The sequence below is a fragment of the Capricornis sumatraensis genome, chromosome 11 (assembly GCF_032405125.1).
Source record: "Capricornis sumatraensis isolate serow.1 chromosome 11, serow.2, whole genome shotgun sequence".
Lineage (NCBI taxonomy): Eukaryota > Metazoa > Chordata > Mammalia > Artiodactyla > Bovidae > Capricornis > Capricornis sumatraensis.
In genome coordinates, this window is record NC_091079.1 from 85,277,925 (window position 1) to 85,296,724 (window position 18,800).

At 45.4% G+C, this 18,800-nt stretch overlaps 1 protein-coding gene across 2 annotated transcripts in view; it reads right to left on the reverse strand.

Annotated features, from left to right (window-relative positions):
* LAPTM4B (lysosomal protein transmembrane 4 beta) overlaps positions 1–8,317 on the reverse strand; it is a 64,388-nt gene extending 56,071 nt beyond the window's left edge. For both annotated transcript variants that reach the window (XM_068983716.1, XM_068983715.1), the window contains exon 1: positions 8,007–8,317. In XM_068983716.1, coding sequence (XP_068839817.1) covers positions 8,007–8,105 — 99 coding nt within the window. In that variant the 5' untranslated portion in view covers positions 8,106–8,317. The remainder of the gene's footprint in view (positions 1–8,006) is intronic.
* Positions 8,318–18,800: the final 10,483 nt, after the last annotated feature.

The following is an 18,800-nucleotide window of genomic DNA, read 5'->3' on the forward strand; positions in this document are numbered from 1 at the left end:
CATCAGGGTCTTTTCCAATGAGTCAGCTGTTCGCATCAGGTGGCCAAAGTATTGGAGTTTCAGCTTCACCATCAGTCATTCCAATAAATATTCAGGACTTTTTACGTTACATTAAAATGTATCTATAGTAGGACCCAGAGAAAGTGATATTAACAAACACTTTCTTTCTTGGTCGGCTTGCCTTTAAAATGTTCAGGATGAACATCCATCACGGGACACAGGTTCTATCTCTGGTCCGGGGAAGAGCCCACAGGCTGAGGAACAACTAAGTTTATGAGCCACGGCTCCTGAGCCAACGCACCTCAGCTACTGAAGCCAGCGTGCCCTGGAGCCTGAACTCCGTAACTACAGAAGCAATGAGAAGCCCACGGACCACAACTAGAGAAAGCCACGTGCAGCAGCGAAGACCCAATGCAGCCATAAGTAATAAATAAAAATAATTTTTGAAGCTTTTTTTAAAAGGTAGTAAATACCACGGAAATCTTCAGCAGACAATATTTCATAAAACTTCCCTTAATCCTTTTCATTTGTGGGTGGGGAGGCTTGTATTTTTTTTAAAGGGACTCATTAGACATATCTCTCAAAAACCCAGTATCCATTTCTGGCCCAAATCTGCTCAATTCCTGAATTCAGATGGAGAGAATCAGGATGGCCAAGACAGACTTGTATCACTAACTAAGCAATGAGAGTTCCCATTCATATAACTTGCATCATGAGCAAATGAGAAACTTCTGGTGGGAAGACCTGGCAGAGCAGCATCTCCCATCTGAAAGGCTGTCCACACCCTGCCTCGTCACCGGGGCCATCTAAAATAGCTGGCCCTTTCCATCTTCCTTAAAAACTGCTTTCACCCTCTCAACCCTGTTAATTCTTCAGTGCCTCTCACTATCTACAGAATAAAATCCATACTCCTTACTTTGGAATTTCAAGTCTTTTACAATCTAATATAGTCAGGAAAACACTAGGTAATAAGACTTACCGACGTATTACGAGTTAGTCCCTAGTTTGCCCTGGACTTATGGACCAAGGTATAGAATCTGACAGCTGGAAATAAACTATTCATCTAAGGGGAGCATATCATCATCTATCGAGCGTGACCCCAGGGATGCTTTGAGGTCTAAACAGGAACAAATGTGAAAGTCCACTGAAAACCCTCTATCAATCACTCTACAAACGCAAGACGTCAGCTTTACTGTCCAGTATTACTATCCAGACAGAAATCAATAGTTATTGCACCAGGATTTCTAAGGATACAAAAAGAACCCACCAGGCTTGGGTACACAAGCAAGCTGTGACTTTCAAAGTGAACTAGTTGCTTATTTGACAGGCCAGGTCATAAAGCCAATGAGACCAGCTACTCTGAGCTCTTTCATCCTTTATAATCTGATATATGGCCAACTCCCCAAAGAATAGTGTCTGGCACAAAGAGGTATTCAGTATGTATTTGCTGAAGACTAACCTAAAATACACTTCGAAAATGATGAAAAGGATGGTATGCACAAAGCGGGACCCATTCTAGGTGTCAATGACAGATTCTTCCATCTATCAGCACCACTTTTTAAAACATACTAAGAAAATCATCGGATAAAATGCAGGAAATTACAAAGGAAAGAGTATGCTTGAGGGTGTCAGGAGCAATGCAAGTTCTGATGGCAAAATATATTCCATAAGAAATGCAGGCTTTACGTTAAAAAGAATGAAATAATGCCATTTGCAGCAACATGGATGGCCCTAGAGATCGTCACACTGGGTGAAGCTAAGACAGAAAAGGAGAAATATCATATGACATCCCTTATATGTGGAATCTAAAAAGAAAGGTTTTGTAACTTACTTACAAAACAGAAAGAAACTCACAGACTTAGAGAAGGAACTTATGGTCGCTCGGGGGGAAGGACCGGGGGAAGGAACAGTTAGGGAGTTTGGGACAGACATGCACACACTGCTATATTTAAAATGGATAACCAACAAGGACTTATTGTAGAGCACAGGGAACTCTGCTCGATGTCATGTGTCAGCTTGAATGGCTGGGGAGTTTGGGGGAGAATGGATACATGTATATGTACGGCTGAGTCCCTTTGTTGTCCACCTGAACTGTCCCAACATTTTTTATTTATCAGCTATACTCCGATACAAAATAAAGTTGTTGTTGTTTTTTAATGTGGCCTTTAGCATAAGGAATACAGCAGGGATTTTTTTTTGTTTATTATTGTTCTCCAAACATTCTTTCTTTCTCCTCCCAGGAACAGCCTCCGGATGTCTCAACCCTCTGTTCTCACATCGATATTTTAAATTAATCCCACTCCACCCCCCTCACTCACAGCCCTCCAACCAATAGTTCAAGGGAAGCATATCCCAGACCTAAATTCATCAGTATATTCTAGTCACATAACCATGGCCTGTTTGATTCAGGATTGTACAGATAAATTTATCAAATCTGAATGAATCTCAGGACGCACAGCTTAAGTACTGGCTGGCATATTCGGCAGCCATTTGTATCCTAAAGGAAGGTAACCTGAAAGGGGAGGGGTTGGGAGAGAGGAGGGAAAGGGATGCGGTGAAATCCACCGCATTGCTCAACTGTGTAAGCAGACTTCAGCGGATGAGAAACACAAGGGTCATGAAACACACATCTCCCGAAGGAGACAGTGAGCCCACACTTTTTAGGAGTAGGATGACAGGCTCGTGTTTGTGTTTGAGAAAAATACCTCTGGAAATCGCATATGCAATAGAATGAAAAAAAATGGATCATTGATGGCAAGGCTAGAAGCAGAGAGACCAGTTATGATTCTATTATAATAGTTAAGTGAGAGTTAATGAGAGCCTAAATGAAAGAAGTGGTGGCAAGAGTAAGAACAGGACAGAATAAGGCACTCAGGAGGTTGGGGGGAAAGAATCAATATAATGTGGAGATGGGATAAAGGAATGAGATCCAGATGGCAAGGGGGACAGAGACAGCTATCCGAGGAATCTGAGACAGGGGTCGAAGAAGACTAGTGGGGCAAATCTGAGTATGGGCAAATCTGGGGAAGTTAACGGATTCAGGCTTAGAATATTAAGTCGTGTGGAAGAGAGGAAATCCTAGAAGCCCACATAGCAAGCATTCTGTGTCAAGTATTCCTTTCAAATCGTGATCCCTCCGGAAACCAAGACAAATCCGTCCTCATTCGGTGAGGACAGATATGCACCTTATTTGTTTTTCTAAAAAACCTTTGTAGCTATTAAAGGTTATGGGAGAAACCAACTTTTTTCTTAGGTTTAATGATTAAACTGCCTTTCTAGGTAAACACAAGCCTCCACCTCACATCGTAGTACACAAAACACAAAAGCTCTACAAAAAAACTTAGAACTAAACCAGATACAAACATAAAAGCTAAAGTCATAAAGCTTCCAAAGAAAATAGAGTTGTCTTTACAATCTCAGGGTAGGCAAAGCAAGCGCTAACACAGAAAGTACTAACCATAAAAGAAAAAAGGCGAACTGAACTTAACTGAAATTAAAAACTCCAGTTCATCGAAATAGACTATTAAGAAAATCAGTGGGCAAGCCACACTGAGAGAAAATATTCACAAAAATATATTTAACAAAGGACTATATTATTATTATTATCCAAAATATAGAGTTCTCACAAATCTGAAGGATTAAAAAAAAAGGTAAAACTCAGTTTTTTAAAAACTGTGCAGTCAACGCAAAGGAGGATATATAGTTGGCCAAGAAGCATAGATAAACTGTTTCAGGTCATCAGCCACATAGGGGAATTCAAACCCAAGTCACCAACAGCCACCACTACGCACCCAGTGAACTTTATACCCTGTTGACTGCAGAGTAAAAATGGCAATTTGGAAAATACCTGGCAGTTTCTTATCAAGTTAAAACACACGACGACCAAGAACCCCACTGCAAGGTATTTATTCAGGAGAAATAAAACCAGATGTCCACAAAGTCTTTTTTTTGCAAAACTGTTCAGAGCAGATTGATCCATAATAGCTCCAAACTGGAAAAACCCAAATGTCCATCATCTGGCAAATGGATAAACAGATTGTGGTATATTCTTACAACAAAGTAATACTCAGCACTAATAAGGCACAAATATTGACACACTCCAAGACCATGAATGAATGTAAAATTCATCATGCTAAGTTAAAGAAACCCAATACAAAAAAAACACCTACAGTATAATTCCATTTATATGAATAGGCAAAATATCTATGGGGTGAGGTGTCTATGGAGGGGATATTCTGAGAAGAGGCACGAGGGAACTTTCTGGGAATGTTCTCTAAGGGTGTGGGTTACAAAGGTGCAAACATTGGTCTTGTCAATGAACTGTACGCTTAATATCTGTGATTTTTCACCATATGTAAAGTACGCCTCAATTTTTAAAGGGAAAAAAATAAAAGTAAATGAAAAGTGATCGCTAATACAAATACCTGAAATCAATATGCTTTTTTTAAAAACTGGACTGAAGGAAACCTTTATCATTTCAAGGCAAAAACAAAACACACAACTTTTAAAAGGTAAAACTGGAAACAGCACAGACCAATACATCACTCAGACCACAAGCTGCAAATCACTTAAGCTCTTTGCCTTGGTTTTTCTTCTATAAAATGGGAATAAAAAAATCTACCAGGAATATGTAAAAATTAAGCTTATGCAAAGCATTGTAGAGAAAAATATTGCCTGCCACTCCAGTTCTATCAGGATCAAGCCAGCCGTTAGCCACGGCAGTCACCCAGGACTCTGGGACTGAGGGGAATTCAGGCTAGAGACAGACAGATCCCCAAGATAATGCAGATCCATTCCTGAGAAATTTCAACTTTCCCAGATTCTTGCATCTTCCCATACTTAGAAAATGATACATAAAATCATTAACCTGATTTGCCTGTTCCGTGATTAACACTCATCTTAGGACTTCAACTACAGGTTTTCTCACAGCAAAAAATTCATATATCCTGGCTCCTCCCTCACATCTTCACAACAGTTTCTCAGAGCTGTCGGAGAGGTTGTTCCCCTGGGCTATTTTATATAGAGTCAAGACACTGAATAAACTCAACTCACAGCCCTCCCATAGTTCACTCTGGTTTTTTTCATCAAGGAATCTAGGGAATTCCCTGGAGACCCAGTGATGAGGACTCCTCGATTTAACTGTGGAGAGGGGAGTTTGACCCCTTCTCAGGGAAGCCTCGGGGTGTAGCCAAAAAAAGGACTGCTATCAATAGTACAGTGGGCTTCCCCAGCAGCTCAGTGGTAAAAGAATCCGCGGGCACCGCAGGAGACGCAGGTTCCATCCCTGGGTCGGAGAGGTCCCCTGGAGAAGGGAATGGCAACCCACTCCAATAATCCTGCCTGGAGAATTCCAAGGACAGAGGGGCCTGGTAGGCTATGGTCCATGGGTTCGAAAAGAGTTGGGCACAACTGAAGCCACTGAGCGCAAATAGTACCTGGCACACAGGAGCTTAGGAGATGGTCGTGGCAGAAAACAATTAGAAAACGCATAAAGAAGGTTCCCTTTACCTTTCTAGTGGACTCTTTTTTGAGTATCTATCTATACTCCTACCCTTTTTTTTCTCCTGAAAACTCTGCCTTTCTTGATCGTGACCTCATTCCATCCAGATGACTGGTGGAAAGAGAAAGAGATGCCTTGTTCTTTAGCTCCTTCATCTTAAAAATGTACATGTAAATCAATGTTTTGGATAACCAAATTATGTATGTAAAAGGATGAGGGAAACTCACTAGTTTAAAAAAATTAAATTGTTTTGAGAAAAGCTAAAGACTTATAAAGATGACCAATAGCATATACCATCTGTGGGGTGTATGGGGGTCTGTGTGGGGTCGCACAGAGTCGGACACGACTGAAGCTACTTAACAGCAGCAGCAGCAGCGTACATTGTGTGTATGCTAAGTCGTTTCAGTCGTTTCCAACAATCGGCGACCCTGGTGGACTGTAGCCGACCAGGCTTCTCTGCCCAGGGCATTTCCCAGGCAAGAATTACTGGAGTGATTTGCCCTTTCTGCCGCCAAGGGATCTTTCCCATCCAGGGACCGAACCTGTTTCTCTCGGCTCCTGCATTGGAAGGCGGGTCCTTTACCACTAGCGCCACCTGGGAAGCCCCAAAGTATTCACATCTGCTTAAAAGCTTTCGAATTATTTTTCAAAAAGCCATCTTTCCAAATGCTAAAACCTGCATACCAATAACTCCTTTCCCCAAAGAGCACGCTCAAGCTGTGGACAAAGCCTGCAGAGTCCTCCTTTTTATCACACCAATGCGTCCTACTGGATTACCGCCAACAACGGGGCTCAAGTAGATTTATCTCTCCCGTACATCACGTAGTCCATTTGCCTAATGCAGTGCCCTAGATTTTACAAATTACAGTCATAGATGTACTCGCACCCTGCAGATTTCAACATCTTCAAGGAGGACACAAGACATGTGGATAAAATTGTCTGTCTTGATTATCAATAAAAGCACTATTTCAAGACCACCCACTATTCTTTCGCTGTAACTTTAAATTTCCGTTTTTCGTGGGTTTTTTTTTTTTTGCTTTCAGTAAAACCAGGGTAGAGCCAATACCCAGATGTTCTCTCTGCATTCAAGCAGCACAGTAAGAACCCACATATACTAAAGATCTGTTTGAAAGCTTTTAAAGCCAAATATTTCTATTGTGTGGCCTGTGATAGGCACTGACTAAAGGAAACTTGAAACTATAAATAGCACAGAGAACACCATATTGGGGCAGAGGGGTATTTTGCTTACAATGGCACCACAGACGAGTTCACAATTCGACTTACGTCCGTGTTATATCCAAACACTGAACTATGAACCGACCAAAACACTCTGATGACTAAGAAGATCAGAATGTACCACCACTAAAAGTTCTATAAGCCATCTTACTACCCCGTCTAAGGAGTTTCTTCCTGGTGCAGAGGCATTCAGCGCCCAGAGGCTCGGGCTTAACTCTCCATCATGATCGAACAGAAACCACGATGCAGCGGAACCCGACTCCGGTGCTAGTGCAGTCTTGGCGTGGGGGGTTGGGGGTGACAATCAACCTGGAGCTGGTACAGGGCACGACTCCATCAGGTTGCCTCACTAGCGTCTGATAATCACTGCTCCCCAGACAAGTAAAAAGCTCCAACCTAGAAACAAACTAACAGACCAGATGGGCCTTCGGGGTCTGCTAAGAAGCTGGGGATCACCTGCAAATCGAGGGTTTTAGGGGGAGGTACGTGGGTGTAAAATGGCTGTCCAGGGCCGACTGAAACGCAGTGAATCACAAGACAAGCCCCTCCTAGGGTAAGGGCTTTACAACAAGCGTGTGGGTAGAGCACCCCCACCCCCAGCCATTCCCACTCGGGATGCGAAGGCACGCAGAAGACGAGCCAGCAAATCCGCGGGCACCTGCGGGCGGGGAGAGCGGGCACGCGTGGGAGGGTGCAGGGGGCGGGCAGCAAGAGGTGCCGGCTCACCGCCTCGACGGCTCTCCCGACCCGTCGAAAGCACAAAGCCCAGCGGACGCAGAGAAGAAAGGAAAGGCGGGCACGTGCTCCGCAGGCAAGGATCGGGGTGCGGGGAGTTCGCTGACCACCAAAGCGCGCTTTCGCCGGAAACCGCGCAGCTCCAGGAGGCCCAGCCGGCTCCCGGCGGAGGGCTTTGGGGCGCCCCCTTTCTCAGAGCGACTCCAGCCCACGCGCACCGCCCCCCGAAACCATCCCCACCCAAACACTGGGCCCTGACCTCAGCCCCCGCCACAGGTTGGCTGAGCCGGGGGGGTGGGGTAGGGTGGGGGGGGCGCATCGTGGAGCCGCCCGCCCAGAGAATTAAGTTTCTAATAATATAACTTTAGGAGGATTAACGCCGGCTTCGCCCAACCCGGAGGGCCGCAGCCGGTACCCACAAGGCGGTGTGAAAAGTGAAGCGGGGTCCCGGGGCGCCCGCACTCCTCCCGGTCAGGTGCGCGCCCCTTACCCCCACCCCGAGGCGGGGGGGTTCGCCCAGGCGGGTCGCACTCACCAGGTACCAGACGCCGAGCAGGATGGTGCCGGTGCGGACATGGCAGCAGAGGCAGCAGCTGTTGGAGTAGAACCGCGTCCAGGGGGCCACCATCTTCATCGCTCGGGCCGCGGGCGCAGTGGCGCGACTCTGCGCCCAAGTTCGCAAGAGCTTCGGCCGTCGGTCCTGCGCACCGTGCGGCTGTCGCCGGCCCCCCTCTCCCCGGCTACCCTCGCTCCCTCTTCCTGGCCCCGGTCCGCCGCCCACCGGCCCCGGGCCCCGCGCCTCTCCGCGCAAAGAGCTAGCAGCTGGAACCTCGGCCGGACCCTGAGCTCCGAGGGCTGCGGGGAAAGGGGGCGGGGCCGGGGCGGGGAGAGGGGCGGGGTCGGGTCGGGGCACCCGCGAACCACGTGACGGGCGCCGGGGCCCTGTGACGTCACCGCGGGCCCCAGCCGGCGGCCGGCGCCGCCTGCCCCGGGAACAGAAATGGATCAACCCTCACCCCTGGCAGTCCCCGAGTCGACCCCCGGTGGAGTTCCGGGCCTCCCGTCTTTCGTTTGGTCATTCGTGTAACTCCACCACCGGTTCGAGATTCTTTTACAGTCTAGTTGGTGGTGGGTTTTTTTTTTCTTCTTCCACTTGTATCTCGCAGATATTCTGTAGGTTCGGTGCCATTCCGGTTGTTATCTTGCAGGTTGGCTGGGGGAGGGAAACGGTAAGGGTTATTCCGGCCAACTGGAGTCCTTTGAACCGCTGTTGAAGCCGCCCAGAGCAGTCTGTCTCTGCTTCCCAGCTCAATCACTGTGGTAGTAATCTTTTCCCAGAAAATAGAATGTGTACTGTACTTGCTGTGCTTCAGGTAGCGTTTTTAAATCGTGACTGCAGCTCTAAAGAAAGAGTCATTAAGCCAAGTACTGCCACAAGGTCTCTGTGTAAGAAGATAAGGTAAGGAGTCCTGGGGGAAAAAAAAAAGAGAAACAGGCATGGCTTTCTTTTAATAAGAGAAGCCTTTTTTGGCCTAAGCCATTTTGTGATCTAAGACTGACCCCAGTGCTTGTCCTTGAACAGGCCTCAGCAAGCAAGAAAGACACAAGAAAAAACTATTAAGGGGCAAGAGAAGTAACAATAGCAAAGATAACATCAGGTGTGAAGATTCCCTGGTGTGTTTCAGTGGTAACCATTAACCTTTCTCGAACTTTCTTGAACAGTTTTGCAGAATTTAAACCCCTTCCAGTGTGCAACCATCCTCTAAGGCAGGAGTCCCCAACACTCCCCACCCCTCATTAGGAACAGGACCATACAGCAGGAGGTGAGCAGTTGTCTTCCAGGAAACTGGTCCTTGGTGCCAAAAATGTTAGGGACCACTGCTCTAAGGGATGATGTTGTTGACCTTTGCTGACCCTCATGACTTCGATCAACTCAAGTTTGGACTCTGTGATCACCCACGCCCCTTCATGAATACGCATGTAACCTTAGCTTAAAATATCCCCCCTTTTGCTATTTAGAGAGACATTGTTTTGGGGAATATCCACCAGTGTTCTCCTTACTTGCTGCAAGTAATAAATCCTTTCTTCTCACAATCCTTGTTTTGGTTCTGTCTTTTGGCTCCATACCCACCAAGAGGTGAACCCAGTTTTTTTTGGTAGCACCTGTGAGATCCAACACAGAGAGTTAAGAGATACTCCTAGGATTCCAGTTCGCGGTTATTTCCTCCCATCTAATGTTTGATCTGGAAGTGATCTCTGGGAGAGAGTGATCCTGAAGAGAGATCTTAGTTTCCTCTCCAGGAACTAAATCTGGGAAGCCTGAATGAAAACCAGGAAACCTAGCCACCAGGCCACCAGGGGCTAGAGGCTAGAACCAAAGTGGCCCTAGCTCCTTCCCGCATTTGAAAGCAAGAAAGTTTCAAAGAGGCAAAAACTATAAAAACAGGTACAAAGTTTATTATTACAGACCCAGCACAATGTATGGGAGAACACATAGTAGAAAAGCAGTTTATTAAGTCAGAAGCAGAGCAGAGATACACACCAGAGAGAAAGGGCATCTTTTCTAAGGAGAAGGAGCGCAATAAGTCCAAAGCCAGAGAGAAATATACACTCAAAGAGGAGTGTGGCCATCCTGAATGATGAGTACCAAACTACGTCAGAAACTAGGCAGAGATACACACTTGGAGAGGAATGCAGACATCCTGAGTGAGGAGGGGCCCAGTAAAGAGGTGATTTAAATCACTTATATAGGACAGTCCTTCTAGGTCTTTGTTTTGTTGCTGTTTAGTCACTAACTCAGTCCAACTCTTTGGTAACCCCAGGGACTGTACCCTGCCTGGCTCCTCTGTCCATGGGATTTCCCAGGCAAGAATAGTAGAGTGGGTTGCCATTTCCTTCTCCCGAAGATCTTCCCCAGCCAGAGATTGAATCTTCATCTCTTCTGTTTCCTGCACTGGCAGGTGTATTCTTTACCACTGAACCACCTGGGAAGCCGGGGGTCATTGTTTACCTTTGGTCAATTATCTTGTTTCTTTTTTCACATCTGACCACTCCTTGGACCATCCCCAAGATGCATTCACAACGTTTTGCTAAGATGGATCGGACCATAGAGGCTTTTGGGCACATGTCCACACTTGCTCCCTCCCGTTTTGACCCTCCAGAAGACCTCCTGCACTTGTGCAAACAGGGAAGTCTTCCTTGACCTCAGGATTGGGCACCTTATCTCTTTTCTTTAGCAGAGCTCAGGTTTTGCCTCTAGCTTTGTTCTCGGAGAAGGAAATGGCAACCCACTCCAGTATTCTTATCTGGAAAATCACAAGGACAGAAGAGTCTGGCAGGCTGTGGGGCCCACGGGGTTGCAAAGAGTCGGACTTGACTGAGTGACTAACAGTTGTTTGTGGAGTGTCTGGGTGAGAAAAAACTTGAATTTTACTCCACTTGACAAACACCAGGTGTCCAACCCATCTATCTCTTACCTCAGAAGAATCCTTCCTTGTCCTACGTTAGCTGCTGATCACTGTGTAAGGCAAGCATCTCAGGCGAGTTAAGATTATTATACAGCACGTATCAACCTCCTCCTCCTCCTTAGAAAGGATGCCATTTCATTTTGGATTTGGAAAAAGAAAGACTAGTTGGATCTATAATTCTTGAAGACAGATTATATAGAAAGGAAGACAAATATGAGATAAAGCTGCCTAAGTGCAAGAATGGTTTTACGAGGCTGTAAAGTTGTCACATTCTTATTGTGTAGCGTAAACCTGGATCTCAAGGAACCCTAGAGTCATCCCCAAGATGTCAACCACAAGCCCCAATAAGAAATAATAATGAACACCAAAGCCAAGGAGGACTCTGCAAGGCCCTCTGTATACAAAAACCCCTCCATGGCTCCCATTTCTTGTGTGTAGAAAAAGGTTTTAGTCTCCTAAGCCTTCCCTGAGCTTCAAAGAGGAGGTAGGACTGCTTGCCGACTAGAGAAGCGAGGGAATGCAGAAACAAAGAAAAAGCAGCTCAGCAAGAAAAGGCGGAACAGTCCAGTGTTCAAACTGAATCCGGCCTGCCCCCAAGGGAGATGCGCAACAATCTGACACGTACCTTTCAGTCGTTATGCAGAAACTAAGACACACCTCCCTACCCCAGGTGGACAGTGATGAAGTAGACCCCAGATGATTAACATTCCTGAGACATCGCCCTCTAACCTCACCACCAACCAAACAGAAGGTCATACCCCCTGCGGTTCTCACCCCAAATGTCACCTTTAAAAGTGCTTCCATGAGACCAACATGTACATACTGGTGTATATAAAATAGGTAACCAATAAGGACCTAATGTATAACACCAAGAACTCTGCTCAATGATATAGGGCAGACTGAATGGGAGGGGTGTTTGGGGGGAGAATGGATATATATATATATATATATATGGCTGTGTCCTGATGTGCACCTGAAACTATCACAACATTGTTAATTGGCTATATTCCAATAAAAAATAAAAAGTTAAAAATAAAACATATATGGTTATAGTAGTATTCTTGGCAAGGCAGCAATAAGTGGTGGCATGAAGTGAGATCTTAATCACCTAGCAAGAAGTCGAACCTGGGTAGCTTCAGTGGAAACCAGGAATCTTAGCCATCAGATCCGGGGGTGGGGGGAGCGGGGATAGAGGCTAGAAGCTATTTTTCCCTGGATATTTGCCCCCAAGTGAAAACTGAATTTCTCACAGAGGCAAAAACTGTAGATGCAGGTTGTTTGTTGTTCAGTCGCTCTGTTGTGTCAGACAATTTGTGACCCCACGGACTGCAGCACGCCAGGCTTCCCTGTCCTGCACTATCTCCCAGAGTTTGCTCAAACTCACGTCCGTCGAGTCAGTGATGCCATCCAACCATCTCGTCCTCTGTCGTCCCCTTCTCCTCCTGCGCTTAATCTTTCCCAGCATCAGGGTCTTTTCCAATGAGTCGGCTCTTCACATCAGGAGGCACACAGTATTGGAGCTTCAGCGGCAGTCCTTCCAATGAATATTCAGGACTGATCTCCTTCAGGATTGACTTGTTTGATCTCCTTGCTGGCCAAGGGACTCTCAAGAGGCTTCTCCAGCACCACAATGCAAGAGCATCCATTCTTCTGCACTCAGCCTTCTTTATGGTCCAACTCTCGAATCTGTACGTGACTACTGGAAAAACCATAGTTTTGACTATATGAACCTTTGTCAGCAAAGTGATGTCTCTGCTTTTTAATATGCTATTTAATCTGTCATAGCTTTTCTTCTAAGGAGCAAGTGTCTTCTACTTTCATGGCGGCAGTCACTGTCCGCAGTGATGTTGGAGTCCAAGAAAATAAGATCTGTCACTGCTTCTACTTTTTTCCCTTCTATTTACCATGAAATGATGGGGCCGGATGCCATGATCTTCATTTTTTGAATGCTGAGTTTAAAGTTCACTTGTTCACTCTCTTCTTTCACCTTCATTAAAAGGCTCTTTAGTTCTTCTTTGCTTTCTGCCATTAGTGTGGTATCATCTGTATATCTGAGGTTGTTGATAATTCTCTAATCTTGATTCTAGCTTGAGATTCATCCAGCCAGGCATTTCACATGATGTACTCTGCATAGAAGTTAAATAAGCAGGGTGACAATATGCAGCCTTGACGTACTCCTTTTCCTATTTGGAACCAGTCTGTTGTTCCATGTCCAGTTCTAACTGTTGCTTCCTGACCTGTGAAGAATCTAGGCTACTCCATTTTGTTAACAGAAAAACTCCATTTTGTAAGTTTCTGGGAAAAGAGCCTTTGGAAATCCCCTGACCTCACCCCACCACCCATGAGCCAATCGGACCCCAGACCAGAATCTCCTGACTTAACGTTCAGGAACTTGTGGTCTACCTAGGAAATAGGGACCAATCAAAAACCAACACACACAAAAAAAACAAACAAACAAACAAAAAAAACCCAACACACAACCCTTTGAAAGAAAGTGACCAATCAGACTTCCCCTTACCTAGAAATTCTTTTTTTTCATGAACACTCCCTATATAAGCAATGTAACCCCAAACCCGGGCTCCTCCCTATAGCTGCTGCGTCGGTAATGGTGGGAGCCCCAGCTCGAGCTTGGTAATAAAAACTCTCTTGCTTTCGCATGGGATATCGGCTCCCTGGTGGTCATTGGGAGATTTCTAGACTTGGGCATAACACCTGCATACAGGTTTCTCAGGAGGCAGGTCAGGTGGTCTGGTATTCCAATCTATTTAAGAATTCTCCACAGTTTGTGTGATCCACACAAAGTCTTTAGCATAATCAATGAAACAGAAGTAGATGTTTTTGGAGAATTCCCTTGCTTTTTCTTTTGTTTTTAAAGCTTTCTCTTTTTTGGCTGAGCTGGGTCTTAGTTTTGGCATGTGGAATCTTAGCTGTGTCATGAGGGATCTAGTTCCCTTACCAGGGATCGAACCCAGGCCGCCTGCATTGGGAGCCAAGAGTCTTAGCCACTGGACCACCAGGGAAGTCCCTCTCCTGCTTTTTTGATGATCCAATGAATGTCGGCAGTTATATTACTGGACCAAATTTTGGGTCAGCTCACTTGCTGCACAGTAAAGCCAATATACTGAGAGTGGGTTGTGGTGAGAGTATTTTAACAGGATTTATTGCAGGCAGCAAGGAAAGAATGCAGGCAGCTCATGTTCAAAAGGCCTAAACTCCCCTGTGGCTTTCAGGGAAGGGTTATTTATTTATTTTTAGTTATGTTGACTTAAAAAATACAACCTAAAAGTTGAGAGTTATATTTCATCGATGGGAATTTTTAGGACTTCAAGCCTGAGAAACACCATCTCAGGTAACCTTTAACAACTTGCTGCTAGGAGGCAAAGGGGACGAGCCAGGTTACATAGTAATTTTGCAACAAAGGGCAGGTAGTCTGAACGTCAAAAATTTTTTGTAAATTAAAATTAGATATCCCAAGTTAAGTACATTTCTGTATGTATGGGAAGATGGGAGAGTCTGAGCTCACTGAAACTATTCTTTTGATATGTACCTCAGCTATCTGAGGCCAATTTCTTGTATATTTTCAGATCCTGAGTTCCTCTTGGCTCACTGTAGGGAGTAGCTGTAGTCTGATGGCTATTAGATGGCAGGTATTCATCCTGAGTTCCCTCAGGGCTCACCAGCTCACTTTGGAGGGCTGCAATTGCTGATGATTGTGACATCCCTGTTTACTGATATAGCAGTAATTAACGCTTTCAAATTGTGGTGCTGGACAAGACTCTTGAGAGTCCCTTGGACAGCAAAGGAGATTAAACCAGTCAATCATAAAGGAAATCAACCCTGAATATTCATTGGAAGGACTGATGCTGAAGCTCCAATACTTTGGCGAGCTGATGTGACAAGCCGACTCATTGGAAAAGACCCTGAGGCTGGAAAAGATTGAGGGCAGGAGGAGAAGGGGGCAACAGAGGATGAGTTGTTTGGATGGCATCATCAACTCCACGGACATGAGTCTGAGCAAACTCTGAGAGATTGTGAAGGACAGGGGAGCTTGGCATGTGAAGGACAGGGGAGCAAGTGTCCATGGGGTCACCAAGAGTCAGACATGACATAGCTACTGAACAGCAACAAGAACATAATTGTGGGAGTTAATCAGGGGTACCAAACAAGAAATTTCAGTTTGTGCTTTGTTTTTCACCTCAAATTCCTGTTTTCTTTCACATTAGAGATAGTTTTCTATCCGCAATCTTCCATCAATATTTAATGATGCTCAAAACCACTTTTAACCAGTGCTAGGACAAGCGTTAGCGCTTTGAGAAGAAACGGAAATAAAGAATAAGAATGGGAAAAAAAAAAAAAGAATAAGAATGGGGAGTGCTGCATTCCAAATTCAGACTCCCGGCACATTCCCACAGTTATCTCCTGCTCTGCCCTCCCCACCAGAATTTCATGTTCATTAAGCAAGTGACTCATTGAGTCAAAGGAATTTTGTACTTCTGAGAGCTTAATCTTCAAATATTCGAAATTTACAGACACTAGCCAAATTGCTCTTGATAAGAAGAGAGACAGAGTAGAGGACTCAGCTGGAGAAAGGAGCCAGGAAGAGAGAAACAATACATCTGCAAGTGAAGTTTATTAAATAAAATTTAATGTCAAGGAATTCTTTGGTCCCATGGTTAGGACTCTGCACTTTCACCATCAAGTTCAAATTTTCCATCTCTCGTAGGGGGCCTAAAATCCTGCAAGCCGAGCTGCACCATCAAAAATTAAAAACAACAACAGCAGAACACTTAAGCTTTTCCGGTAAGCAGCCTGAAGTGACCTCTAAAAATTGATCCAGAAACCCCACAAAGTCATGCAAATCTTCGCGTTGACTTTAAGAACACTTGTGAAACCCGCCCCCCAATCTGGCCATTAAGGGTTTGCACATCTTCTGAAGGATATCCCTTTAAAGAAGCAGTGTGTCCATTCCATTGTTATGGTGGAGCTGGTAGGCGTGCACGGGCCAAGGAGTGGTGCTGGTCGCAGGCTGGTGGCCCAAAAAGAGTGCTGAGATTTTTTCCTGCCCTTGCTCAAAAATGCAGAGGGTAATGTTGAACTTCAGGATGAGACGTAGATTCTCTGGTCATTGAGCACATCGAGGTGAACAAAGCCCGGAAGACGTGGCACAAGTTTACAGAAAAGAAACGGAAATATTATTCTTATTCTTATTCTTTATTCTCTTATTCTTTATCTCCGTTTCTTCTCATGGTCGGATCAACCCATCCATGAGCTCTCCCTGGCACATTGAGGTGATCCTTACTGAGAAAGACCACATTGTTCCTAAACCAGAAAGAGGACCTGGCTGCACAGAAGGAAAAGGTATCCCAGAAGAAACTGAAGAATCAAAAGCTTATGAAATGCAGCAAAAAATAAATGCAAATAAAATTAAAACAAACACACAAACAAACGCTGTCAGTGCCTTTGGAACTGTATTTATTTGGATGCAAGAGAATATGTGGGTTGGCCACAAAAAGAGGAACAGTGGTTTCTCCAGGTAATTAGTCACAGCTCGGTCACTTGTTTTCAAACAGTAGCATATGTAGCTGGAACACTGACTGCAGTCGTACAGTGCCGTTTAGACAAGTCATGTGAAGGGGGATTGGTTATGCAGAGGGCTGATCAGCGTTGTCTAGTTGTTTTAAGTACAGTTAGTCTTCCGTCCCAGGGTCAGTTTGTTCCCATTTCTTTGAGGCCAGTTTTCGGAATTGTGACAGCTGATGTCATGGCTGCAGCCTGGTCATCACGTAGTTAACTTCGTCCACCTGGTGGGGGTTTCAGTATCTATAAGACAGCTCACCGGATATGGCTCAGAAGATTATCTATAGCCCTTGAGGAGGAACCAAAAGGTCCTTGACTTTGCTTAGCGACTAAACTATTATTGTTTTGTCTAGTTTGACGGTGTTCCTTGGTTCCTGCATTTCCTCGCTTCTCTGATTAAACTTATTTTTTGACTAAAGTTTTTCTCAGACAAATGGCAGTCTGAGAACATGGGGGAGGGGTCTGGGGAGCCACAGGCCCCTGCTCCGTTTTACCAGGAGCCTCAGCTTGCTTCTTTTCTGCGAGGGTGAAGGACAACAGCCGCCACGGCCTTGGTCAGGTTGCCCTGCAATTCACCTGTCATCCCTCCTCTCCATCCTTCACTGACCCCATGGTGCCTTCATTGTGTTTGCTCAGTCGTGTCCAACTCTGCGGTCCCAAGGACTGTAGCCTGCCACGCTCCTCTGTCCATGGAATTCTCCAGGCCAGCATAGGAGTGTGTTGCCTTTTCTTCCTCCAGGGAATCTCCCCACCCAGGGATCGAACCCGGGTCTCCTGCATCTCCTGCACTGGCAGGCAGACTAGTTACCACTGTGCCGCCTGCCTTCATTTCCAGATTTTAAGCCCTTCTTACCTCTTGGACATCAGAACTTGCAGCCTCTTCGTCACAGGGCCTTTCCCTTGTCATCTTCTCCAGTTTTCCTCTCCCTAGATCCTCCCCTGCCCCCTTCTTCCAAGTTCAGGTATTTTCCAATGAGTAGGGGGAATTTTTTCTTTCTGTCAGATAATGCCACTCTCTTTCTTTTGTCAAATTTCTTCTTTTCTAGAACAAATTATGTTTCAATCTATCCGTTTGAGATCCAAATTACCCAGTGTTACTCTGAGTGGTGACTGTGGGTAAGACATAAAGGTTACAAACGTTAGAACATTCTGCTCCTGCTCCCAAAGTTTATTGTGTAGCCTGGTGCACAAGTCACTGTGATGCTATTCAGAATGTGTGCCAAGTATCCTTACAGGCACAAACAAAATGCACTGGGAAAGCAGAGGGATTAATTACATTAAAACTGTAGGGAATTAGCATTTCAGTTGGGCCTTGTAAAGGGTGAATAGAATGCAGACCAGAAAAGGTGAAGGAAGAGACATTAAAAAAAAAATAACTGTTGAAGTTTACTTGATTTACAATGTCGTGTTAATTTTTGCTGTACAACAAAGGGCGTCTGTTCTACATACATCTATTTTTTTTCATACTGTTATTACTATTTTGGCTGTGTTGTGTAGCTTATGGGATCTTAGTTCTCCAACCAAAGATTGAACCCAGACCCATGGCAGTGGACTCGCTGAGTCGGAATCCTTGGGTCTCCAGGGATTCCCTCTTCTTCTTTTCCATTATGATTCATCACAGGATACTGAATATAACTCCCTGTGCTATGCATTAGGACCTTGTTTATCCATTCTCTGTAATAGCTTGCAAGACACACTTGATCTGGGAGTTGTATAGAGCCAGACAGTCCTCTGGGGGAGGGAAGGTCTCACTTGAACTGCCTCCATGACCTCAGCAAGCAGCTGTCCCAGGAGTGACCTCAGGAGCCTTCTCAAAGCTGAGAAGTTCAGGGCTTCCCTGGTGACTCAGTGATAAAGAATCCACCTGCCAATACAGGAGACCAGGAGACGCGGGTCTGATCCCTTGTGTGGGATGATTCCACAGCTGATAGCAACTAAGCCCATGGACCCCAACTACGGAGCCTGTGCTCTGTCTAGAGCCTGGGAGTTACAACTACTGAGCCCACGCACGGCAGCTACGGAGGCCCGAGCGCCCTAGAGCCCTTGCTTTGCAACAAGAGAAGCCACTACGATAAGAAGCCCTCACACTGCAACGGGAAAGTAGCCGCTGCTCACCGCCACGCATACAGCAATGAAGACCCAGTGGAGACAAAAATAAATAAATAAAATCTAAAAATTAAAAAAATTCCGAGAGCTACTACTTAACTCCTGGAAATGTGAAAGGGGGCTCAATGCCCTCCCTAGACGTGTTGGAAAGGGGGGGGCCACATGCCTATGCCAGAGGG